At 49.5% G+C, this 27,458-nt stretch overlaps 1 protein-coding gene across 1 annotated transcript; it reads left to right on the top strand.

Moving 5' to 3' along the window:
- The first annotated feature begins 666 nt into the window (after positions 1-666).
- Positions 667-19,707, top strand: LOC113409094 (erythroid membrane-associated protein-like). The gene is made up of 2 exons (XM_026662686.2): positions 667-802; positions 19,148-19,707. Exons 1-2 carry the CDS (start codon positions 667-669, stop codon positions 19,705-19,707), a joined length of 696 nt encoding a protein of 231 aa, XP_026518471.2.
- The last annotated feature ends 7,751 nt before the right edge of the window (positions 19,708-27,458 follow it).

Raw genomic sequence — 27,458 nt, 5'->3', positions numbered from 1 at the left:
TATTTGAATTCAGCACATCAAAATACATAATAAATAGCACATTTTATCTCTGAAGCAGACGACTTCTCAAAAATTGTAGACCAGTGTAATTGAAGAGACACGGGAGCAGGCCACTCGTCTCCCACATGGATGTGCTAACGACTCAGCTATAGAGTCACTAGTACTACCTCTTTCTCTGTCCCAGGAACTACTAAATATAGAATACAAAGTGGAACAGCTTTAACTGGAGAGATTGAGGGTGCTCTGGACACCAGAATGTGCCTATCTCAGTGGTTAGTGCATGCCCATAGCTGTGAAAGATCCTTGTTCAAATCCTGTCTCCGCCTGCAGTAGAGGGGGGAACAGAACCGGGCCCCAACATCCTGGGTAAGTGTGCCATCCACTAGGCTGGAAGGTATAAGATGGGGAACTCTATCTCCTCTGGCTGGATTGTGAATGGAAACTGATAGAGATCGGTGTCCGGGTCCTAGAGCTAGGCAGCAGGGAGCATGCTCAGAGGCATCTAGGGAACTTTTACCCTGAAAGGTCAGGCACTGAGTGAGTTTAGGTGCCTAGCGGGACAGGTGGCAGCCGAGCAGAGTGTTTTCCAGGTTGCAGTGGTGCCTAAAATTGTGGTTTATGTGTCTAAGCGCCATTGTGGATCTGGGCCTCTGTGTTTGCAAACTAATGGTACTTTCTCTTGCAGAGCTGTTTTCCCGAAGGGTCAATCCCTGGACGGTGGCGCTGGGGGTGATCCTGGCTCTCCTGGCTGTTCTGATTGCCCTGGCCAGTTACTGCTTCTGGAGGCAACACAGAGCGAAAGGTAAAGTGATGAGAAGGGAGAATTCAGTGTGACCAGAGGGACAATGTCATTAAAAACAAACCATGGGAATGAATTGATTCAGTTAATGAATTCAGTGTTCTAAAGAAAGTTTAGAACTATGGGAGATGGACACAGGCTGAGGGAGAAGGAGGGGTTGAATTAATTATTATTCAGAAACAAAAAAGTTTCATTTAATGTGAGTTACAGTTGCTCTAATCAATAAACTGAACCGTTAAAAATGAGGAAATACAAAGTAAAGGATAAAAAGTCAAGTACAATTTCTAATAAAACAACACAAATCATATCTGATATTTTTAGAAGATTAAACACCATCCTTCATGCCAACCAAAATACATCCTAATGTATTGGTGTTACTATTAACATTGAAAGTAAATAACTATTGGTTTACACTAATTGTGTTATATTTATTCTTTATTACTTATTTTAATGGCCATTAAAGTGACCAAAACATATGGTTAAATTGTATCATTATTACAGTCATTGTAAAGATGACTCATTTCAGACACATTTTTATTTATTGTATAAATAAGTTTTATATTTACCATCTGAATATAATGTTTGTAATACATGTATATTGGATATTTAACAAATTCATTAATTGATATTTTGGTTGGAGTTAAGGATAGTGTTTAATTCCCTTAAAGAACGGCCCTCTTTCAAAATGGCCACCATCTTCTACTGTTCTCACAGGGACTGAGGTCACAATTTGCCCAGGTTTAGTTGGCCATTTTCAGAAGGGAATGTATCTTGTATTGTTCCCCATGGGACTGAGGCTACAGGCTGCCCAGAACAAAGACCGCTGTGACGTCACTGTCACTGGAAACAAGGGGATGCAGTGGCCTTTGTGAAAAAGTGGACCTTAGCTAAGGGCCACTGTAATCTAGTCCCATTGAGAGCAATGGGAGATGGCAGCCATTGTGAACCAGGGCAGTTCTGTGTGAGTGTCTCTGAAGAAGAAGATTTTATGCACCAGCCTCTACTGACAGATCAACTTCCAGTTATGAAAATACTGGCAAAAAATGACCATTAATCCTATTTGTTTTCAAATGCTGCACATTGCACCAGATCTTCTGCACAGGGAGGGCAAGAGGGGGAAACTAGGGGTGTGCATGCAGCAAAATACGGGGTGCAAGAGGGAGGGGGATTTGGGGGGGTGTCTTGGGGAATGTAAGGAAGTGCAAGAAGAAGGGGGGAGTAGGAGGATGTGGGGAGGTAGGGGAAATCTGGGCTATACACTCTGGCTGCTTTGAACTGCTCTGGTGATGCAAGAAAGAAACCCAGTTTAACTGGCTGCTTTGTGCTAATCCAGAGGGGGGGAAAACAGCCAAAATGTGCTGATGAACTTGGCCATAACAATAAATACAATAAAAATTATTTATATTTGATAATTCATAGTTTCAAATATTAGAAATATCACATGGTACCATTCTCTTTGGGAGTTTTCTTTAAATTTATGTACAGAATTTTTAAACAAAAAATCTTTCCCAGACCAAAAAACAAAACAAAACAAAAACAGTTAAAATGGAGCTAAAGTTGAGAGAACATACTTAAATATGTTACAGAAATACTGTAATTATCCTAAAACCAAACATTATAAATCCTGAAAATTGATAATTAAGGTTAAACTTAAAAGAAATGCAAACATGCTAGGGCCTGGAAACGTACTGTTAGGACACACAAACAGCCTTAACTCTGCCCTGTAGTGACACCATGAGTCCAGGTCCAGGGAGTAGTGAGAAAATAAAATCTCTTTAAAGATCAGTTTAATTTAATCTTGACCACAAACACTACAATATCTTAATCATAATTATATGGTCATTGCATTATGTTACTACATTATAGCTTTGTGTTACTACAAACAGGAAATGTTCCACAATTGCACACAAAAGAGGAGAAAGACACCACATCTTTTATTGCTTTAAGTCCTCTATTGCCACCTTTTTCCTGTGTGTGCTTTTAACACCCCCCCCCCCCCCTTCTCTCTCTCTTTTGGTCAGCACCTTCTGCATATCTTTTTTATTTGTTTGTTTTGAAGAGACAGAGAGGGGGTTGACAGTTAAAATACACTTAACATTCCTTAAACTTCTTTAAACTTAAAACCCAAACCACCCCCTGATAAAAACAAAAGAACAATAAAGGAATGAGCTGCAGGAGTAAAAAGAGAATGCAGGCAGAAGTCCAGCAACAGTTTATTGCATCCAATGCCGCATGTATGATTACCTCCCCTATGTGCAGGTGGCATATGTGTGAATTCGGTGCAAGGACCTTCTGGCCTTCAGAGACTGTGTACGGGCTTTGGATACCAGAGTGGCTGAACTGGAGGAGCTAAGGGAGACAGAGAGGTATATAGATGAGACTTTCCGTGACACAGTAGAACAGTCTCACCCCCGGTCTGACAGCCTCTGTGCTGTTGAGGAGGATGAAAGTCTCAGGGAAGGAGAAGATCCCACTGGAGCAGAGGAAAACAATCCCATTGTTGGGACCTTCCTTACAGATGATGATGTAGTATTCTCTAGAACTGAGGATACCACTCCAGGGGTGGGAACTCCAGTTATTAGGAAGAGACAGGTATTGGTAATGGGTGATTCAATCATTAGAAAGATAGCTGGGTTTGTGATGACCAGGAGAACCACATGGTGAGTTGCTTGCCTGGTGCGAAGGTCTCTCAAGACATCTAGATAGACTTATGTGTAGTGCTGGGGAGGAGCCGGTAGTTGTGGTACATGTAGGTACCAATGACATAGGAAAGGATAGGAGCGAGGTCCTGGAGGCCAAATTTAGGCTTTTAGGCAAAAGATTGAAGTCCAGGACCTCCATGGTAGCATTCTCTGAAATGCTTCCAGTTGCTCGCGCAGGGCCAGTTAGACAGGCAGAACTGCAGGGTCTCAATGCATGGATGAGACGATGGTGTAGGGAGGAGAGGTTTAGATATATTAGGAACTGGGGAAACTTTTGGGAAAGGGGGAGTGTAGCGGGGTGGTCACCCCGCTCTGGCCCAGAAGGGGTTAAAACAGCCCTGGGAAAGGGCTGCCCTGGGGAGCCAGGAGAGTAGGTTGATTGGGGAAGCAGCCACAGATGGGCCACACCCCAGTCAGTCCACAGCTGGCCCTGATAAAAGGGCTGTGAGCCAGGAGCTAAGGAGTGTCTCTCTAGCTCTTGAGGGAGAAGGACCTAGCTGCCTGGGAGCTAAGGGAACCAGAAGTAGAGTAGCACTGGGGGAAAGGCAAGAGGAGCTGGGGAGCTCCAGCCTGGTAAACCCCCAGGCTGCAGGTCTTGATGAAGGCCTATGGAGGTACTGGGGCTACAGAGGTGCAGCCCCGGATTAGGGAGAGGCAGCTGGTCCGACCCCCTTGCCAATGATGAGTGGTTTACAGACTGCAGTCTGCCCCAGTGAGCGGGGGCGAGATGCTGACTGGCAGTAGCCACTGAGGCAAGGTGGGATTAGAGGGTTGGGGGTTCCCCTGGGAGGAGAGACCAAGAGCGTGGGGGTACTGCCACGGGGCAGCACCCCAAGGTAAAAGGGGCACCGGGGTCCAGGAGGGACACGGCGAGACAGCTGAGCTGAAACGAGCTAATTCCCAAGACGACCAGGAGGAGGCGCCGCACCGGTGCATCTTCACCTTGCTACAGGGAGCCTATACAGGAAGGATGAACTCCACCTAAACTAAGATGGAACCAGATTGCTAGCACTTAAATTAATTCCAATTCTGCAGTTTCTCATTGGAGTCTGTTTTTGAAGTTTTTTTTGTTGGAGTACTGCGACTTTCAGATCTGTGATTGAGTGACCAGCAAGGTTGAAGTGTTCTCCGACGGGTTTTTGAATGTTATAATTCTTGACGTCTGATTTGTGTCCATTTATTCTTTTGCGTAGAGACTGTCCAGTTTGGCCAATGTACATGGCAGAGGGGCATTGCTGGCACATGATGGCATATATCTCATTGGTAGATGTGCAGGTGAACGAGCCTCTGATATTGTGGCTAATGTGATTAGGTCCTATGATGGTGTCCCCTGAATAGATATGTGGACAGAGTTGGCAATGGACTTTGTTGCAAGGATAGGTTCCTGGGTTAGTGTTTTTGTTGTGTGGTATGTGGTTGCTGGTGAGTATTTGCTTCGGGTTGGGGGGCTGTCTGTAAGCGAGGACTGGCCTGCCTTCCAAGATCTGTGAGAGTGAGGGATCATCCTTCAGGATAGGTTGTAGATCCTTGATGATGCGCTGGAGAGGTTTTAGTTGGGGGCTGAAGCCGTCACCTTCAATGAGAAACTGCAGAATTGGAATTAATTTGCAAACTAGACACCATTAAATTAGGCTTGAATAAAGACTGGGAGTGAATGGGTCATTACACAAAGTAAAACTGTTTTCCCATGCTAATTTTTTTCCTCCTACTGTTACTCACACCTTCTTGTCAATGGTTGGAAATGGGCCATCCTGATTATCACTACAAAACTTTTTTTTCTTCTGCTGATAATAGCTCACCTAATAGTTCACCTTAATTAATTACCCTTGTTACAGTTCGTATGGCAACACCCATTTTTTCATGTTCTCTGTGTATATATATTTTCCTACTGTATCTTGCACTGCATGCATGCGATGAAGTGGGTTTTAGCCCACGAAAGCTTATGCTGAAATAAATGTGTTAGTCTCTAAGGTGCCACAAGTACTCCTCGTTCTTTTTACAAGAACTAGGGGTCACCAAATGAAATTGATAGGCAGCAGGTTTAAAACAAACAAAAGGAAGTATTTCTTCACACAATGCACAGTCAACCTGTGGAACTCTTTGCCAGAGGATGTTGTGAAGGCCAAGACTATAACAGGGTTCAAAAAAGAACTAGATACATTCATGGAGGATAGGTCCATCAATGGTTATTAGCCAAAGTGGGTAGGGATGGTGTCCCTAGCCTCTGTTTTCCAGAAGCTGGGAATGGGCGACAGGGGATACACTTGATGATTACTTGATGATTATCTGTCCTGTTCATTCCCTGTGGGGCACCTGACATTGGCCACTGTCAGAGGACAGGATACTGGGCTAGATGGGACCTTTGGTCTGACCCAGTATGGCCGTTCTTATGTTGCATTGCCTATTTTGATTAGCCAGTTTTGTGATTTACTGGGTACAGGTTTTAAAAAATGGACAATTTCAATTATGAAATATAAAAAAAAGTTCACTTTTGAAAATGAGAAAGTTTTGAAATTCTCTGGAAAATTTAGAAAATAAATTGCTTTATTTTCAAACCTAACACAATTATTTTAAATATTTTATGACATTTTCCCCCATGTTTTTAGCGCTGCTTTAGTTTCTACCTCTGGTATTTTTTTTAAATCCTATATAATGTAGTTGTAGGTGTTTTCACTATCCATATAAATGTCTACTCCCTTTTTTAATTCCGCTGTGCTCTTGGCCTCAATGATTTTCTGTGGCAATGAGTTCCACAGTTTAATTATGTGTTGTGCTAAAAAATTATTTTGTTTTCTATTTGCTGCCTTTCAATTTCACTGAAGGTCCCCTTGTTGTATTATGAGGATGGTTAAATAGGAGCCCCTCATCTACCTTCTCTGTACTACTTATAATTTCATATCCTTCTAATCATATTGCCTCTTACTCATGTTCTCCCTAACAGCTCTAGTCTTTCAGTCTCTCCTCATACTGTAGTTTTCCTGTAATCATTCTCCTCTTGCATCTCTGAATCTCTCTAATTTTGCTATATCCTTTTGAGATAGAGTGACCAATATTGCAGAGTATTCCAGATGAGGGCAAACCATAGGCTTACATAATATCATAGTAACATTTCCTCTATTATTCTTCTCCCATTCATGATGCACCGTAACAATTTGTGTGCTTTTTTGACCATTTGTGCCCATTAAGCAGACAACCCATTAAGCAGACAACCTAGAGTGATGTATGAAGAGCTTATCTTATTCCCCCAATGTGCATTACTTTGTGATTCTCAGCATTGACTTTCATCTTCCAACATGTTACCCATTCCCTTAGCTTCGTTAGATCGCTCTGAAGATTCTCACAGTCCTGTCTGGACTTGACTAACCTAAATAATGTTGTTTGCAGTGTTGTTGTAGCCATGTTGGTCCGAGGATATTAGAAAGACAAGGTGCGTGAGGTAACAGCTTTTAAAGGACCAACTTCTGTTGGCGAAAGAGACAAGCTTTCGAGCTACATAGGAGAGCTCTGCATAACTTGAAACTTGTCTCTCTCACCAACAGAAAAGATACTACCTCACCCACCCACCTTGTCTCTATAAATAACGTTGTCATCTGCAAATTTTGTTACCTTTATGCTCATCCCCCTCTTCCAGGTCATTGATAAATATATCAAGCAACCCCAGGCCTAGCACGTAACCTGAGGGCATCCCACTGTTGGCCTTTTGCCATGTTGACAGTTGACCCAGTATCCCTGCTTTGTGTTCTGTTTCTTGGCCAGTTTCTAGTCCATGGCAATACTTTGTCTCTCGCCCCATCATTAGTTTCCTTTGTAACCTCTTGTGAGGTTTTTGAAAGTCCCACTGTGGTGACCCAGCTAGGCTAGACTAAGCTAACTGTGAGGAGAGGCAGAGCAAACTAAGACAAAAATAATAATTTTAACTGTTTAGAACTTTATTAAGGAAAACCCCATCATTTTACCAGGAGCATAAATAATATCAAACATTACCAAAGACTTACATCTTACATAATAAACTATAACAGGGGTAGGCAACCTATGGCACGCGTGCCAAAGGCGGCACACGAGCTGATTTTCAGTGGCACTCACACTGCCCGGGTCCTGGCCATCGGTCTGGCTCTATATTTTAATTTAATTTTAAATGAAGCTTCTTAAACATTTTTAAAACCTTATTTACTTTACATACAACAATAGTTTAGTTATATATTATAGACTTATAGAAAGAGACCTTCTAAAAACTTTAAAATGTATTACTGGCACGCGAAACCTTAAATTAGCGTGAATAAATGAAGACTCGCCACACCACTTCTGAAAGGTTGCCGACCCCTGAACTATAAGTTACCAACTCATTAACCTTTGTGAGCTTTTACATACTGTGTGTTCAGTTAGTACCAAATGCATTGTTATTAACAATAACAAATGAGATTACTTTACAATACACTGAGTCACTTTAGATGGAACCCTGTGGGCCAGGAGACTTACTGTTCTGTAATTTATCAGTGTTTTCAGCATCTCTGCTTTTGCCCTTCAGTCTGTGACAAAATTTCATCTTCATTACCTGAAAAGAGTAGGCATCCTCCATCAGCCTCTGTGGTGAAGACTGAGCAGAGAAATCATTTCATTTCTCTGAAATGTCCTTATCCTCCTTCACTGTTCCCTTTATGACCCCAGTGCTCCAGCACACTCCCCAGTTCTTCCACAGGCATTTTGCTTCAGAAATGTCTTTTATTTCTGTACCTTTGGCTGTTTGCTCTTCAAATTCCATCTCACCCTCCAAAACTACATTTTACACTTTATCTGAGTAGGGTTGGATTTCCATTTGCTGAATGATCCCTATTTGGATCTAATTACCTCTGGCACCTGCCAGTTAGCCAGAGTGGGGAGTTCTTCCCTTTCTGCTTCTGCTTTTGCGCAGGGACGGGTACTGCATTCTTTCTGGAACTGAGTAGGTTGCATAAGCAGCTTCCGTTCTGAGTCAAAAGGTTTAAATTTGTTTACTCTTTACTATGGTATCTTATTGAATAGCCTCTTTTTTAACATATGTTTACTCATTATTCTTTGCTTTACTTTTAGAGAAACTGCAGGGTGAACTCAGTAAGTTGTCATTTATTTCTAATATAAACCTTGCTACAAAATTGTCTCGTATTCGGAGTGTCTGTGTGCAGGGGAGGTCTCATCTCTCTGTCTGTGTTTGGTTTCAGAGTGGAGAAGAGACGTACTAAATGCAGGTAAATAAATATGCATTGCCCTAATCAACAGTTATCATGTAGATAATATATTTTTCTCTTGCCATAAACGTTGTCAGAGATTGTTTTCTATTCAGCAAGTCTGTGTTATGGGGAGTTCTCATCTCTCTCTATTTCCTTGATTTCAGGTTGGGAGAAAGCCCGACAATATGCAGGTAACTGTGCTGTAAACTCCGCTGAAGTGTGATCTGTCAAAACTCCGCCAGCCCCTGAGCGCTCTCTGCTCCTTTGCTATGGAAAAGTGCTGAATAATGAGAGACCATTTCCCCTCGGCTTCACCTTCACAGTATGGTATCTGGGTCATGCCTGATAGACATTATCTCAGCTCACCTTAATAGGCATTAAACTGCTCAAATCTCCCCTCCCAACAGCAGGGTTTTCATGCTCATACAGGTCTTGAACTTGCAATTTCCCTCTACAATACTCTGAAGGGCTAAGAGCTGTTCAGTGTCTCCATGGATGTGGGGTGAGGAAGGCCCTGTCCCCGGTGCAGAGGCAGATGTTTTTATAACCAGATTGTGACACTCACTGACACAAGTAAAACAAACTGTGCTCACACAGCAGCTTTTCTGTCTCACAGCTATGGCTGAGCTGTGTTTTACAGTCACACCCAGCCGGCTCCCTGACCTCTGTGTGCCCTGGTGCATGCTGGGAGACTGGGCAGCGCCAGCAGAGGTTAGGAGCCCAGGGGACAGACACACACACAGCAGCACCAGTAGCCCAGGGGTCAATGAACTCTGCGGTATCCTACCACACTGAGCTGGGAGGGAGGGGGGTGCTCTGGCCAGTTACATGGGAACTGTTCGGGGGTCTGGGCCACAGAGCATTGTAACAGCCTGCTGAGCCGGGTACAGGCATCCAGCCACGTGCCAGCCCAGCCCCTGGTGGGGATGCCGAGTGGCCGTGGTCACTAACGGTTAGCTCTACTGTGGGCCGAATCCTGTACTTATAGCTCCCAGGGGCAGGCCCCATGCCCAGTAACAGCTGTAACATGTGTGGGGCCCTGCTTGGGGTACTGGGGGGGTTCACCAAGTGTGAGCATCTCTGTTAATGCACTGAATGGCTCAGGGGTCAGAATGGACCAGCTGGCTCAGGGGCACAGGGAGGGCAGCTGGGGCCTTTCACTCCCCAGTCACTGATCTCAGCCCAGGCTGAGAGTCCGGTTCCCAGCAGACAGGAGCTCACGTCGTAACTCACGTTACCGGCAGCCTCACCAGCCATCTCTGCAGGGAGATCAAGGCTTGAACCGGCCGCAGGGACGGTTCCTCCCTAGGAAGAGTTTACAGCAGGTGTCAGGGCTGAGCCATGTTGGCAGGACAGTGAGGGGCTCACACGGCTGCTGTGATGTCCTCGTACCCTCGATACACAGAGCTCCAGCAGCTGGGGTGTAAACCCCACTCGTACCCCCAGCACTGAACTCACTGACACTGCCCCAAGGCTCCTCTCCTCCTGGGCTGGGAGGGGGGGGTGAGTACCAGCCCCAGCCCTACGGTGACCAGACAGCAAGTGTGAAAAATCGGGACAGGGGGTGGGGGGTAATAGGAGCCTATATAAGAAAAAGCCCCAAAAATCGGGACTGTCCCTATAAAATCGGGACATCTGGTCACCCTACGGCCGGCCCCTCACCCTAGGAGCACATCTGTGCATTTGCCAGGTGCACAGAGCTCTCCGGGTGGAGGCACTTTCACACTGACCCAGGAATCGGTGCTGGGAGGCCCCACTGCCCAGGAGGCTGAGGGCTCTCGCTCCCCTGCCCTGGGGGGTGAAGGGAGGGGCCCTGGGGCTGCTGTTCCCTATCCCAGAAAGTGGGTGAAGGGGATGTGGACAGAGACAATGTCCCAGCGTGTCTGACCCAGGGCTGGTTAATGAGAGCGAGGTGGATGGCCGAGGGAAGTAGTTACATGGAGACACCTGAGCCCCTCGGGATCTGAGACAGTCCCTGTGACCATTAGTTGCTCTGGGAGACGCCCAGGTGCAGCAGCAGAGGGTCTGTGCCACTTGCAGCGTCCATGGGACAAATCGCTCTGGGCAGAGTTCAGACTGGAGCCGAGTCTCCATTTTCACTCTGATTTTGGGGGGTGAGATCAGGAGTCCAGGGGGAATTTTTCTATCAAATTTAACAGCAGTTCTGGAGTGTTTCATAGCTGATGTCCTGAGTCTGGCCTGTCCGTACCTGTGCATTTCTGGGGGTGTCGACAGTCACTCACTGCGAGTCACTGAGATTTGGGCTCCTAGATTGCTCTGACAGATTTGAAGTGAAGCTGGGTGAAATGTTTTGGGTTGGTTGAATCCATGTCGAGTTTGCTGAAGTTTCAATGAACAGAAGAAGGTGCCGCCGCTTCCCTTCTAGCTTTTAGCCCAGTGGTTGGGCCCTTAGCTGGGAGCCCCAGGTTCAATCCCCCCCATGTGATGTGGGGCAGGAATTGGAATGTGGGTCTCCCCACCTCAGGTGAGGGCTGGAACCGCTGGGTTCCAGGTGTCTGATGTGGGGCTCCCTCAATCTATCCTGCTAAAGCCTCCCCTCCCCCCGTGTCTAAACACTGCCATGGGCACTGGGCCAGAGCGTGGGAGTGAGAATGACTCTGCAGCCCAGTGGGTCGGCCCCCACCTGGGAGCCCAGAGTCCAGTTCCTCTGCTCCAGTGACCCTGTAATTATTGATCCATAACCCCATTGATGGGAGGGGACACACCAGTGTCTCAGGTCGTGTCTGCCGGGGTTTTCACTCACTGATGAAATTGCCCTGGTGCAAGCCCCTAGTGCAGACACGCTGTGAGGCACCCAGTGCAGCTTATCCCAGATGGATGGGGCAGTAAGTTGAAAAATGCCCCCTCCCCTCCCACCTGTACCGGCCTCATGAGCAACAGCCCAATAAGTATGTATTTACCCCACCCCAGAATCCCCCACTACATTGCCCCCTCCTAGTGAGCTCAGCCCAGACATACTGCCCATGTCCTGGGGGAGCGGCTGGGCCAGGTAAGGGGAGGGGCTGCCTGTGGAGTTTGTCTGACCGAAAGGTGGTGCCCCTGGGGCCAGCATGGAGAGTCCAAGCTGCACCCCCTGAGGCAGGGCTGCCTAGCTAGTGTGTGTGGGGATGGCATGTACCTGATCTTAGTGACAAACCAACCACTCATAGAATCATAGACTATTAGGGTTGGAAGAGACTTCGGGAGGTCATCTAGTCCAATCCCCTGCTCAAAGCAGGACCAACACCAGCTAAATCATCCCAGCCAGGGCTTTGTGAAGCCGGGCCTTAAAAACCTCTAAGGATGGAAATTCCACCACCTCCCTAGGTAACCCATTCCAGTGCTTCACCACCCTCCTAGTGAAATAGTGTTTCCTAATATCCAACCTAGACCTCCCCCACTGCAACTTGAGACCATTGCTTCTTCTTCTGTCATCTGCCACCACTGAGAACAGCTTAGCTCCATCCTCTTTGGAACCCCCCTTCAGGTAGTTGAAGGCTGCTATCAAATCCCCCCTCACTCTTCTATTCTGCAGACTAAACAATCCCAGTTCCCTCAGCCTCTCCTCATAAGTCATGTGCCCCAGCCCCCTAATTATTTTCGTTGCCCTCTGCTGGACTCTCTCCAATGTGTCCACATCCCTTCTGTAGTGGGGGGGAACAAAACTGTACGCAATACTCCAGGTGTGGCCTCACCAGTGCCGAATAGAGGGGAATAATCACTTCCCTCCATCTGGCAATGCTCCTACTAATACAGCCCAATATGCCATTAGCCTTCTTGGCAACGAGGGCATACTGCTGACTCATATCCAGTTTTTTGTCTACTGTAATCCCCAGGTCCTTTTCTGCAGAACTGCTGCTTAGCCAGTCGATCCCCCGCCTGAAGCGGTGCATGGGATTCTTCCTTCCTAAATGCAGGACTCTGCACTTGTCCTTGTTGAAACTCATCAGATTTCTTTTGGCCCAATCCTCCAATTTTTCTAGGTCATTCTGGACCCTATCCCTACCCTCCAGCGTATCTACCTCTCCCCCCAGTTTAGTGTCATCTGTGAACTTGCTGAGGGTGCAATTAATCCCATCATCCAGATCATTAATAAAGATGCTGAACAAAACCAATCCCAGGACCGACTCCTGGGGCACTCCACTTGATACCGGCTGCCAACCAAAGATCGAGCCATTGATCACTACCCGTTGAGCCGGACAATCTATCCAGCTTTCTATCCACCTTATAGTCCATTCATCCAATCTGTACTTTTTTAACTTGCTGGCAAGAATACTGTGGAAGGCCATATGAAAAGCTATGCTAAAGTCAAGATATATCACATCCACCACTTTTCCCATATCCACAGATCCAGTTATGTCATCATAGAAGGCAATCAGGTTAGTCAGGTATGACTTGCCCTTTGTGAATCCATGTTGACTGTTCCTGATCACCTTCCTCTCCCCCAAGTGCTTCAAAATGGATTCCTTGAGGACCTGCTCCATGATTTTGCCAGGGACTGAAGTGAGGCTGACCCGTCTATAGTTCCCTGGGTTCTCTTTCTTCCCTTTTTTAAATATGGGCACTGTATTTGCCTTTTTCCAATCGTCATGATCGCCATGAATTTTCAAAGATAATGGCCAATGACTCTGCAATCACATCAGCCAACTCCCTCAGGACCCTTGGATGCATTAGATCTGGACCCATGGACTACTGGATATCCAGCTTTTCTAAATAGTCATTAACCTGTTCTTTCACCACTGAGGGATGCTCACTTCCTCCCCATACTGTGTTGCCCAGTGCAGCAGTCTGGGAGCTGATCTTGTCTGTGAGTACTTCAGCTTTTTCCACATCATTTGTCACTATGTTGCCTCCCCCATTCAGTAAGGGTCCCACACTTTCCCTGCCCTTCTTGTTGCTAACATAGCTGTAGAAACCCTTCTTGTTACCTTTCACATCCCTTGCTAGCTGCAACTCTAATTATGCCTTAGCCTTCCTGATTACATCCCTGCATGCTCTAGCAATATTTTTATACTCCTCCCAAGTCATCTGTCCAAATTTCCACTTCTTGTAAGGTTCCTTTTTGAGTTTAAGCTCACCGAAGATTTCAGTGTTAAGCCAAGCTGGTCGCCTGCCATATTTGCTATTCTTTCTGCACTTCGGGATGGTTTGTTCCTGCACCCTCAATAAGGCTTCTTTAAAATACAGCCAGCTCTCCTGGACTTCTGCCCCCTCACCCCCTCACCCTATCAGGTTCCCAGGGGATCCTGCCCATCAGTTCCCTAAGGAAGTCTAAGTCTGCTTTTCTGAAGTTTAGGGTCCATATTTTGCTGCTCTCCTTTCTTCCTTTTGTGAGGATCCTGAACTCGACCATCTCATGGTCACTGCTGCCTAGGTTGCCACCCACTTCTACTTCCCCTACCAATTCTTACCTGTTTGTAAGCAGCAGGTCAGGAGGAGCACGGCCCCTAGCTGGTTCTTCCAACACTTGCACCAGGAAGTTGTCCCCAAGACTCTTCAAAAACTTCCTGAATTGTGTGTGCATTGCTGTATTGCTCTCCCAGCAGATGTCAGGGTGATTGAAGTCCCCCATTAGTACCAGGGCCTGTGATCTGGAAACTTCAGTTAGTTGTCTGAAGAAAGCCTCATCTACCGCACCCTTCTGATCCCGTGGTCTATAGCACACACCCACCACGACATCACCCTTTTTGCTCTCACCTCTAAATTTAACCCAAAGACTCTCAACAGGTTTTTCTCCAATTTCAAACTGGAGCTCTGAGCAATCATACCACTCTCTTATAAACAGTACAATTCCTCCACCTTTCCTCCTGTACCTGTCTTTCCTGAACAGTTTATACCCATCCATGACAGTGCTCCAGTCATGTGAACTGCCCCACCAAGTTTGTTATTCCAGTCACATCATAGTTCCTTGATTGTGCCAGGACTTCCAATTCTTCCTGCTTGTTTCCCAGGCTTTTTGCGTTCGAGTACATGCACCTAAGATAACTAGCCGATTGCCCTACTTTCACAGTATGAATCAGGAGGCTTCCCGTCTTGTACCTTCCTCCTTGTGTTTCCTCCGGGTATCCCACTCCCGCACTTACCTCTGGGCTTAGGTCATCATCCCCCGGCGAACCTAGTTTAAAGCCCTCCTCACTAGGTTAGCAAGCCTGCCTGCGAAGATGCTCTTCCCTCTCTTCGTTGGGTGGATCCCATCTCTTCCTAGCAATCCTTCTTCCTGGAACAACATCCCACCGTCAAAGAATCCAAAGCCCTCACTCCGACACCACCTGCGTAACCATGCATTCACCTCCACAATTCGACGGTCCCTACCTGAGCCTTTTCATTCAACAGGGAGGATGGACGAGAACACGACTTGAGCCTCAATCTCCTTTATCCTTCTTCCCAGAGCCACGTAGTCTGCAGTAATTCGCTCAAGGTCATTCTTGGCAGTATCATTGGTGCCCACGTGGAGAAGTCCCTGCCTCTATTCTCACCTCTCCCCCCTGTCCCTTTCCTTCCCCTCCCCCCCCTTCCGCTGCCCTCACCCCCTCTACCCCCTGATGCCCTCCCACCCCTCACCCTCCTCTGCTGTCCTGGTTCCCGCCCTTCTCACTCCCCTCACCCCACCTGACACCAGCCCCTCTCCCTGCACTTGCCCCCCTGTACCCATCCCTCCTCTAGCCCCACTCTGACCTTCTGGCTCTTGTCTCTCCCCAATCCCCTCTCCTAATGCCTCCCTCTACCCACCTGCCCTGCATTTCTCCTCGCCCCTCTCTGCCCCCTGGTGCCTGTCCCTCCTTCGTCTGCCCTCCCTGTGTCTGTCCTTCTGCTCAACCCCCTCAATTCCCCTGGCACCTACCCTTTCCCTTCCCCCTGCACCCTCCTGGTGCCTGCCCCTTCCCTCACTCCCCCTGGCCCCCAACACCTGCCCCTCCACTCGCTCCTCTCCTCCCCGGTGCCTACCCTCTCTGCCCCACTGTCCCTGCTCTCCTCAAGCCCCTCTGCCCCCATTACCCATGACTTACCCCACCCCTTGCCTTCCTTGTGCCCCCCCTCCTGGCACACACTCCTTCCCACCCCCCTTCCCTCCTTTTGTCTGCACCTTCCTTTTCTTCCTTCTGTTTCCTGGCACCTGCCCCCCTCTGGCACCCACCTCTTCCCTTTCCCCGCTCTACCCCAATACCTGCCCCTCTTCTTTCCCCTTGTTCTCCCTGACACCTGCTCCATTCCATGCCACACCACTGTCCCCCTGGTGCCTGCCCCTTCCCCCGTTCCATTGCTGCCTGCCCATCTGCTTGCCCTCCTCTGTCCCCTGGCTTTCACCCCTCTCCTTGTGCCCCTCTAGCCCCCTGGCACCCACCCCTTCCCAGGCCCTCCCACCCACTGATGACCACACCTCACCCTCCCCCCCCCCATATGCTCCTGGTGCCTTCCCCATCACATGCCCCACCACTGTCCCCCACTCATTTGTCTCTCCCCCACTCTGCCACCCGGTGCCTGCCCCTTCCTTCTCCCACCCTGGCCTCCACCTCTCCCCTAGGCACAAGCCCCTTCCCTCACACTCCCCCACTGCCACCTTCCCTTGAATTCTCCCCCATGCCCTTCCCCTCACCCTCTGCATCCCTGAAACCTGCACCTCTCACCACCATCTAATCCCCTCGTGTCAGCCCCTCTGTTCACTCCTCCTCTGCCCCCCTGAGGCCCATCTCTACCATTGCCCCCATCTGCCTCTCTGGTGCCCACCCTTTCCTATGCCCCCTCTGCCTGCCTGGTGCAAATTCCTTCCCTTGTCCCCCCTTTGGGCCTCCTTGTATCTGCCCTTCCCCTCACCCTATCTCTACCCCACTTGTGCCCACCCCTCCCTGCACCCTCTCCTAACCTCTGGGTCCCACCCCTCCCCTCACGTTCCCTCTGCCCCCCCCCCGGTGCCCACATCTCCACACCCCTCTGCCCCCCTAGGGCCCACTCTTCTCCACACTCTTCTCTCTGCCCCCCTGTGCTCACCTGTTTCCTTGCCCCCACTCTGCCCCCTGGTGTCCACCCCCTCCTCTCTCCCCTCCTTCCATCTGCCCCTCTGCTTAATCCCCCCCCGCATCCCTCCTGGTGACTACTCCTTCCCTCCCTCCCTCTGTCCTCCTGCCACCCACCCTTCATGCCCCTCTCTCCCTTAATAACTACCCTTTCCCTCACTGCCCTGTTGCCCCCTGGAGGCTCCCTCCACCCTTTGCCCCCCCCCAATACCCCTCTGGCACCTCCCCTACCCTCACCCGTCTTTGTCCCCTTCTCACATGTGTCTCCTTTCCCCCTGGTGACAGCCCCTCCTTCTACTACCCCTCTGCCTCCCTAGTGCCTGTGCCTCTGTTCACCCCTTGTGTCTCCTGGTAAAAGCCCCTTCCCTCTCCCCACTATGTCCCCCAGTGCCCACTCCCTCTCCTGACCCCCCCCCTTTGGACTCCTGGTGCCCACCTCTCATCTTGTCTCTCTCTTTTCTTGGCCCCTCACTCATGCTCTACAGCCCTGGTACCTGCCCCTTGTCATCCCGCTTAGCCCCCCCTCCCTCCCAGGGCCAGCTCCAGGGTTTTGGCCGCCCCAAGCAGCCAAACAACAACAACAAAAAGCCGTGATCGCGATCTGCGGCGGTAATTTGGCGGGAGGTCCTTCGCTCCGAACGGGAGTGAGGGACCGTCCGCCGAATTGCCGCCGAATAGCTGGACCTGCCGCCCCTCTCTGGAGTGGCCGCCCCAAGCACTTGCTTGCCAAGCTGGTGCCTGGAGCCAGCCCTGCTCCCCCCGCCAGTGCCTGTCCCTCCCGTCACCCCACTCTGCCCCCGGCACATGCTCCTCTCCTCCTCCCCCTCCCCCTGCAGTCCCCTGGTACCTGCCCCTCCTCCTCTTGCTCTCCTCTGCCTACTGGTGACACTGTTCCTGCCATTGCCAGCCCATCTGCCCCCAGGCTCCTGCCTCGCTCTGTTCCCCTGGTGCCTCACCATTCCCTCCCCACACATGGTCCTGACACCTGTCCCACTCCTCATCCCCCCCACCCCCGGGCACCAGTCCCTCCTCTTGGTTCCCCCCTGCCCTATTGGCGCTCCCCCCATTCCCTCACATCCCTCTACCCGTGGTGCCCACCCCTTTCCTTGCTTCCCTGTGCCCCCTGGGGTCTGTCCCCTTCTCCCCTGTGCCCACCCCTCCCCTCACCCCCTGCATCACCCTGGAACCTGCCCTTCCCTTCACCCCTCTCCATTCTCCTGGTACCCACTTCTCCCCTCACCCCCCACATCCCCCTAGGGTCTGTCCCCTTCTTCTCCCCTGGAGCCCACCCTTCCCCACCCCCTGCAGCCCCATGGAACCTGCCTTCAGCCCCCTCTGTCCTCCTAGTGCCCATCCCTTCCCTTGTCACCCCATTGCCCTTGTGCCTGCCCCCTCCCTATGTCCCTCCCTCCACCCCCTCTGCTCCTGTCACCACACCCTCCCCTTTCCTCTCCCAGCATCAGTCTGTCCCCTCCCATCCCCTGCCTCCACTGACACCTTCTCACCCCACCCCCTCATTGTCTCCTCACAGGCAGATGGGCCCTGACTCCCCTCAGACAACAACCCTGCCCCCCGCCAGCGATTAACGGGGACAAAATGTTATGCTTATACTAAGCACATGGAATCTTTTAAAAAGGGGATAAGGCAATACACTGCGTTTATTGAGTGCAGTTTAGGCATTAAAATCAGCATATGCTTACACACACACACACCAAAAGTTTCTGCAGCTGGATTTTATAGTTAGTGTTGCTCGGTCAGTTCCAGTGGCCAGCTGAAACGGCACACGAGGAAGGGGAGCTGGACCTCTGTCTAACATGTTCGAAGCTCCAGTGTTGATGCAGAATGAACCCAAAGTCCCATGGCAATACACCTTTTTTTTATAGTAATAAGTTCCCATACAAGTCTATGGCACATCAGCGTTGTTAGTCAAGGTTGCTCCCAATCAGGTTGTTACTGGGAGTTAAGAAACTGCAGCTGTTTCTTATCTCATCCCTCTGGCTCCACACTTTATCTTGTTCTTGGGGCATATGCCTTTGCTTTAGGGTCATCAATCTGTCATCCGGGTAATTCCTCTCAATTTCTCCCCTCCCCTCCCCTCCCCTCCCGCCAATCTGGCCCATCAGTACTGGTCTCTGTTAGCATGCCATACATTCTTCACTCACACACAAAACAGTAAATAATTTCAAAAGCAAGACTTGCAGCCATAACACTTCTACCCTTCTGAAAACAATCAATAACATGTAAAGCAAAGAATAAAACCAAAACAATTTCTTCTTACTAATTTAAGGCTAACAAAATAAGCAAAACGGAGGACAATTTACTCAAGAAAATTTCTCCCCATTTGGCTTTTGGCCTACAACAGGTTAATTTCCCTTCGATCCCAGTGACCAGCCCCTGCCCCCGGCACTGACTCTGTGACTCTCTTCACAGTTTACGTGACTCTGGATCCAGACACGGCTCATCCCAAACTCATCCTGTCTGAGGATCGGAAATGTGTGAGACGTGGAGACACACGCCAGGATCTGCCCAACAACCCTGAGAGATTTGATCTTTGTTCCTGTGTCCTGGGTGCTGAGGGGTTCAGGGGCAGGAGGTGTTACTGGGAGGTGGAGGTGGGAGACAAGACAAGATGGATTCTGGGGGTTTGTAGGGAATCTGTGCGCAGAAAGGGGAAGGTCACATACACACCTGAGGATGGATACTGGGTTGTGCGGCAGGGGGATGGGGAATACAAGGCCCTCACCTCCCCCTGGACCCTCCTCCCCGTGAGCATCAGGCCCAGCCGGGTGGGGATTTTCCTGGACTATGAGGCGGGTGAGGTCTCATTTTACAATGTGACTGACAGGTCTCATCTCTTCACTTTCACTGGCACCTTCTCTGGGACGCTCCGTCCTTATTTCTGTCCTGGTCTCAATGCTGGGGGTGAAAACGTGGCTCCCCTGATAATCTGCCCGGTCCCAGATCAGGCCGGAGGGAATCTCTGTCCCTGACAGCGACATCCGCGGCACAGACTGTCCCCTCCCAGCGCTGCTGCTCTTCCCGTCCCCAGTGGGGGAGGCCAGTTACTGTCGGCATCTGGACTTTTTGTGCTGACTGGACACTGCCAGTTTCCCTTTTCAACTGGAGGTTCCAGTTGAAAACCAGACACCTGGCAACCCCCAGCCCTCACCTTCCCCGTCCCCTGCCCCAGGGGTAGCAGATGGGGGTGGATGGGGTCATTCACTCCTGTCAGAATTTTCTACCCTGGTGAAATCTCAATGTAAAATATGAAAGAAAAAAGATTATTCTAATTTAGAAAATATTTTATAACAAGGTGTACATACAAGAATATTTTCATTTACATTTCAACGATATTTCAAAAACAAGCATCTAAACATATTTTTAGAACTGGAATTATTTACGTTTATTTTTTGATTCTTCCATCAAATCTATATTGAAGTTTAACTTCTCTAAATAACATCATTTGTATTTCAACTGTGGAATTTCAAGAAATCCAAAATATGTATCTGTCATAAAGGGAAGGGTAACAACCTTTATGTATGCAGTAATATAAAATCTCTCCTGGCCAGAGGTACAGAATCATTTACCTGTAAGGGGTTAAGCAGCTCAAATAACCTAGTTGCTACCTGACCAGAAGGACCAATGGGGAAAGAAGATACTTTCAACTCTGGGGGAAGAAGAAGATTTTGTTGTGCTCTTTGTTGGTTGCTCTCTCTCGGACAGAGAGGGACCAGGGCAGGACATTCCTGAATCGAGCCTCTAAGATTACAAAAATTGTAAGTAAAACAAGGCAAGGCATTAGATTATCTTTTGTTTTAGCTTGTGAATTTTCCCTATGGTAAGAGGAAGTTTTATTCCTGTTTTTTGTAACTTTGAAGCTAAGCCTACAGGGGAATCCTCTGTGTTTTAAATCTTTTTATTTACCCTGTAAAGTTACCTTCCATCCTGATTTTTCAGGTGTGATTCTTTTACTTTGTTTTTTAAATAAAATTCTTCTTTTAAGAACCTGATTGATTTTCAGTGTCCTAAAAACCCAGGGGTTTGGTCTGGGCTCACATTGTACCAATTGGTGAGGATATTATTCTCAAGCCTCTCCAGGAAAGGGGGTGAAGGGGCTTGAGGGATATTTGGGGGATAATAGGAACTCCAAGTGGTCCTTTTCCTAAATCTTTGTCTAAATCACTTGGTGGTGGCAGCAATACTGTTCAAGGACAAGGAAAGGAATTTGTGCCTTGGGGAAGTTTTAACCTAACCTGGTGGAATATAAGCTTAGGGGGTCTTTCATGTGGATCCCCACATCTGTACCCCAGAGTTCAGAGTGGGGATGGAACCCTGACAGTATCTTAACAAAATAAACTATTAAATTGTCTGACTGGGTTGTTCAGTTACAATGTACATGTGTCATAAACATCACAACTACACATACGTGCAGCTGCTCTCGCTCTCTCTCTCCCCCTCTCATTATTTATTTAACACAGGCAAATGTTAATCTAAAATAGGGTGACCAGACAGCAAATGTGAAAAATCGGGACGGGGGTGGGGGGTAATAGAAGCCTATATAAGAAAAAGACCCACAAATCGGGACTGTCCCTATAAAATCGGGACATCTGGTCACCCTAATCTAAAAGTAGATAATTTTCCCCTAAAATTTCCTTCAAAAATATCTGCATTCCTTTCCCTATTTCTCACTGACTTATGTGTAATTACTGTGGTTTCTTATTCAATCTTATTGTGTTATTACATGGGAAAATATGTTGGCAAATAGGTTAATATACAACTTGTTTTTTACTATCTGACAAGACATAAAAATGTGTTGTCACTCACAATTTACAGCATGAAGTGTCGTGAAGAGATTGCAGGCAATGTTCATTTTTAAATTTCTAACTATGAATGGGTTCCCCCATCAGTTCCTGCAACCCCTGGCTGGCAGACCTCTCTGTGAATTAAGCAGCATGCAGTCTGCCAGGGAACTGCCACCATGTGTCTTTATTACTTTTTAGGGTGCATCACAACATAGCAGCAGTTACGAGGAGCTCCCTTCCTGCTCCCTGATTCATACTTTTATACTGCTGCTTTCTTCTCAGCGCTGAGCTAGTGACCTCACCAGGCTCCCTAGAGGTGCAAGTGATCCCCTCTACCCTTCCAAACCCAAACTACTCAGTCCCTCCTCCTCTAACTGCACCCGGTGCCCTAGGTGCTCTCAGTGACCAGGGTGCTGGCTTCTGAGGGCTCTGTTTTAGCTGCTAACAGCCCCCGTCACACGGCCATGATTGTGTAATTGACCCTATAGTGAAAATAACACCAAATGTAAACTGTTACCTCATGATTCAATTCATAACCTAGATCTGCCAGTATCTGCTCTGGACAGCCATGTTGATATATAATTTTACATGTCTTCTTCTCCACCTCATGTGCTGTCATAGTTCTAAGTGGAAATTCTTCTACCTCTTTTGAAAAATCATCTGTAGCTGTATCCCTTCTGTGGTGCTGAATATAACCCATTTACATCTGCTCCCAGCAGTTCCCAGGATTTAACAACCTATGTGCAAGAATGCAGGTTAGAGTTCTCATTTGGATCTTTCCTATGACATTTTAATTACAATCCCATACATAGTAAGCAAAGTAAACATGATAATTTGGTTTCTATAATAGTTGATGTCTCCACACAGTCAGAATCTATCTTTTGGTGTTTTTCAGAAGTAAATAAATACAGGCCAAAGTTCTGCAACTGAAAACTTCAATAAATATGCGCTGTGCCAGCACAACGGGCAATAGAAGTCATTGCTGCCCTGTGTCATCCATTAGTTCACAGGGGCACTTGTTATAGCTGATTAGAGGCTTTATTGTGCAGCAATAATAAATACAGAGAATGATAAACAATTAGCTTGGCTAATGTTTAAAAACACTTTAGATGTATTTAACATGGGGAAAGATGCAAAGTGTTTGGTTTAACAGGGAGACATCCACTCAGGTCCACTTCATTGCAGGGCTTGTAAAGTTAAGTGCAATCCAAGCAGGACATTTGCCTTGCATGATATCCTGTATGAACTCCTGCAAAGCATATGACAGAGGCACCAGGGTGACCAGAACTTTCTATAACTCCTTGGGTTCGCTACTGTTTTTCCAATGAAACCAGAGAACTTTACCCAGAGCACTGAAAGGTCTCCTTGGAGATCTAAGAGGGACCCAAGCCAAGCAGGGGAAACACAAACTGCCTGATGGAACCCGCACATGATAATTGAAAGGGCCTCAAATGCTACAGCTCTGGACAGTCCCTGAAGAAGTCAAACCTATTTTAATCTACAGTCTGTGTTCTAAGAATTTCTGACTTACCCTGCAGGGTGGAAAGAGAACCCAGGTCTCCTGATTCTTAGCCCAGTGCCATAACCATTAGAGTCTAGACCATTCTGACTCCCATGGAACATGGTTTCTTAACACCCTCCACCATGTGTTTGATGTCTCTGCTACTCTCCCCATATCCCTCCATGCCCCTGGGGCCATCACCCTTTCCACCCCACTATCTCCTGTCTTCATGTCTCCGCTACTTATCATATGTGATAGTGTTCTTGGGCAGAGGCCATCATTGCCATTGCTACGCCCCTAGGCACGCAGGTGGCTAACTACCTGCATGCAGTGTATTCATAGCTGAAGGCTGCAAGATCATTTCATGGGAAGTGGAGAGGACATGCACAGACAAATAACTGCTCTGAAGCTGCCTGGCGGCTGTCTCCCCGCTCCCCAGCAGGAATGGGGGCTTCCTGCAGTCAGGGAAGGTTTTGAGGTTCCCCAACCCCTGCTACTCCTCTGCTCTGCCTGCCAGGAAAGACCAGGAATCTCTACAGCTGAAGTTCCCACCCCCCACATTTCACATCAGCATTTCATCCAAGTCCAGGATCCCTAGGGCTTGAGCCCTCTTTGCTAAACCATTGCATGGCTCCCAGTCTTCTCCGTATTGTCTTCAGAAACCCAGTAGCACTTTCCCTTGTGTAACAGCCAGTCAGTGGGGAGAGTCTGCACCTGGAGTCCCCTGGATGGGGAGACAGGAAGGGATTCCCCATTTGGTTTGTCCAGAAGCGTGTTGGGGCCTCTTTTAACTCAAGCTCATTAACTGTGAATTAACACGTTAATCACCACAACTGTAAATGCTGGGCCTTTGCTGCATATGCATTCGCACCTGTTTAACTAACAGTGTCTTTTTAAACCAATGTGATTAACCGCCCCCCTACTGCAGATGGAGTTATACCTGTACAAAGGTGTTTATAGCAGTATAGCTGTTCCCTTATGGGGAGATGAATACGCTCTACCAGGAGGAGTCACTTTTATACTGATCTAAATGCAGCCGCACTATGGTTTGTAGTGCTAGAACTATTTAGGTAGAAAGTTAAACCAGAGCAAATCCACATGGATGTTCCTCTTATTTCATTTTAAGAGCAGCTTACTGCAGTTTAGATTAACCTGATTCCTAATTGAGATGAACTGAAATAAGCCTTGTTCAAACCAAAATAAGAGTGTCCACACAGCCTTTCACGCAGGTTAAACTAAACTGGTTGAAAAACTTATTTCAGGAGCATCTCTAGGCAGGCCATTTGTCTGGTTTCGAGTCAGACAGTGCTGTTTTTGGAAAGGTTTGTCCCTGTGTAAACATCCAGTACCCAGTTTGTGACTAAGGATACAAACATCACTGATGGAAGATGACTGTGAGAATGGCCCAGTTTGTGACTAAGGATCCAAACACCCCTGATGGAAGGTAACTGTGAGAACGGCAAATTTGTAATTAATGAATCCCAGCTGACACAGCAAAATCCATAGACTTACACGAGAGACAACTGCTATAAAGATGGGCGGGAGCCAGGAGACTTTGGATTCGTTCTGGAGGGTAGGGATCAGATACAGAGGGACCTAGACAAATTAGAGGATTGGGCCAAAAAAACCATGATGAGGTTCAACAAGGAGAAGTGCAGAGTCCTGCACTTAGGGCGGAAGAATCCTATGCACTGCTACAGACTAGGGACCGAATGGCTAGGTAGCAGTTCTGCAGAAAAGGACCTAGGGGTCTGTAGTGAGGCCATATTGGTTAACCGGGAGGTGGGCGGGCTTACCCGCCCACTGCTAAAGGCCCCTCCCCCAACCTAGCAGGAGGGACCACTGGACCCAGAAACCAAGTAATTCCTTGGGACAACTAATAAAAAAACAGGGAGTGAGGTGACGGTTAAAGGTTCAAAATTAGGGAACCAAACGGGGACACCGAGCAAAGAACCCCGGACAGCGCCCACTGCTCCTCAAAGGAGGTAAGGGAGCCAGCGGACGCTGCCCAGTGGAACTCCGCCCGGAGACGTGAAACCAAAAAATTACGGAAGTAGGCCCCACAGTCGCAAATCACCCCCTCGTCCAACATCCTCTCCCTGGTATTATAGATGGTGAGTTTGGCTAGGGCCAGGAAGAGGTTAACGAGGAGGTCTCGCGACTTCGTGGGGCCACGGATAGGGTGTGCATAAATAAACAGGTGTGGGGAAAAGTGCAACCAGAACCTCAACAAGAGGTTCTGGAGGAGCCGAAACAGGGGCTGCAACCTGGCGCACTCAAGGTAAGCGTGCGCCAGGGTCTCCCGTAGGCCGCAGAAAGGGCAGGCCTCGGGAATAGGGGTGAACCGCGCTAAGTACACACCCGTGCTCACGGCTCCATGAAGGAGCCGCCAACCAATATCCCCGGCGGGCCGTGGAACCAAGGTGGAATAAAGACTGGCCCAGCGGGGTTTCTCACCCTCCACAGGTAGTAGATAGTCCCGCCATTTGGTATCGGGGCGGGACACGAGGGTGAGAAAATGTAACGTGTGGAGCACGAGCGTGTACAGGTGGTCTCTAGGCGCGGTTCGAAACCAGACCGGCTGCAAAGCGTGCAGCCGGCTCGGGTGATGGGATCGGGGGAGCCGGGGGGGCTCACGAAACAGGGGCCCGATGAAAAGATCCGGAGGGCCCGGGGTGAGGGGTGGGCGGGGAACGCCCTCCCGTAGGGCCCTCCACAGGAATTCAAGAGCGGGAGGAGACAATGCAGCGCCCACCTCCTGGAGTACACGCAGAGGGGTCGTAAGGGTGGAGAGCCCCATGCGCCGACCAAGCGCGCGGGGATCCACCCAGTCCCCTCTGGTGTAGTCCAGGAGGTCTCCGACCCTGGTGGTTTCCGCCAGGACCAACCTCCGGCTCACCGAGGGAGACTCTGCCACCTGCACACGGAGATCGGGATTGTGCAGCAGGGGCTCCGCGAGGAGATCCGCGCCCTCGGTGGCCACAATGGACCTGGTCGCCGAGAAAAGCTTCCAGGTCCGGAGAAGGTCCTGGTAGAAGACCGGCAGCTCCGAGAGGTCTCGCGGAAGACCTCTCGGGTGAAGAAAAAGGAGCTGCCGGTCGTATCGGAGCCCTCGGAGGCGGCGGAGGAAGGCGTGCGCTAACGTGCTCCATGCCGGACTACCAGCACCATAAAGGAGCCTCTGCAGGGCCTGGAGGCGGAAGACATGGACCTGGATACGAAGGCAGACCAGGTCCTGTCCCCCCTCCTCCAGGGGGAGACTCAGAACCCCTGCAGCGACCCAGTGCAGTCCCGGCCAGAAAAACTCCAGGGCGGTCCTCTGGAGCCTGGCCAGGATCCCTGGGGCCGGGCTCAGGGTGTTGAGTCGGTGCCAGAGCATGGAGAGAACGAGCTGGTTCAGCACCAGCGCCCTCCCTCGCAGGGAGAGACACCGGAACAGTCCAGTCCATCTCCGCAACCGCTCACTCACTCTGGCCACCAAATCCTGCCAGTTCTCTGGCGGAGAAGGATGCGTGGCGGAAAGATAAACGCCAAGATAGAGCAGCGGACCCGCGCTCCACCGGATGGCTTGAAGCGCGGGCGGGAGGGAGCTGGCCTGCCACCCATCCCCGACCACCAGGCCTGAGCTCTTGACCCAGTTGACCCGGGCGGAGGAGGCCGCCGAATAAACAGCCTGGCAGGCCTCCACCCGCACCAGATCCTCTGGGTCCTGGACCACAAGGAGCACGTCGTCGGCGTACGCCGACAGGACCAGCCGCATCTCCGGCTCCCGAAGCGCCAACCCCGCCAGCCTCCGACGGAGGAGGCAGAGGAAGGGTTCGATCGCCAGAGCGTACAGCTGGCCCGAGAGGGGGCACCCTTGACGCACTCCCCGCCCGAAGCTGACCGGCTCGGTCAGGGCCCAGTTGAGCCTGACCAGACACTCCGCTTCAGCGTACAGCACCCGGAGAAAGCCTACAAACTGGGGCCCGAAGCCGAAAGCCCGCAGGGTGCCCAGGAGATACCCGTGGTCCATCCTGTCGAATGCCTTCTCTTGGTCCAGTGACAGGAGGGCGAACGACAGACCATCCCTACGCCCCAGCTCTAAAAGGTCACGGACCAGGTATAGATTGTTAAAGATGCTCCGGCCCGGGACGGTGTAGGTTTGGTCGGGATGGACCACGTCCGCCAGCACGGACCCCAGCCGCAGCGAGATAGCCTTCGCTACGACCTTATAGTCCGTGCTGAGGAGCGAGAGGGGATGCCAATTCCGTAAATCGCGAAGGTCCCCCTTCTTCGGCAACAGGGTGAGCACAGCTCGCCGGCACGAGAGAGGGAGGACCCCGCTTAGCAAGGACTCAGCCCAGACGGTGACGAGGTCTGGGCCGAGGACATCCCAGAACACGCGGTAAAACTCCACGGTCAGCCCGTCCATGCCCGGCGATTTGTTGGTGGGCAT

Source organism: Terrapene carolina, unplaced genomic scaffold, assembly GCF_002925995.2.
Source record: "Terrapene carolina triunguis isolate 2854851 unplaced genomic scaffold, T_m_triunguis-2.0 Scaffold29508, whole genome shotgun sequence".
NCBI lineage: Eukaryota > Metazoa > Chordata > Testudines > Emydidae > Terrapene > Terrapene triunguis.
This window is presented reverse-complemented; position numbering and strand designations above follow the sequence as displayed.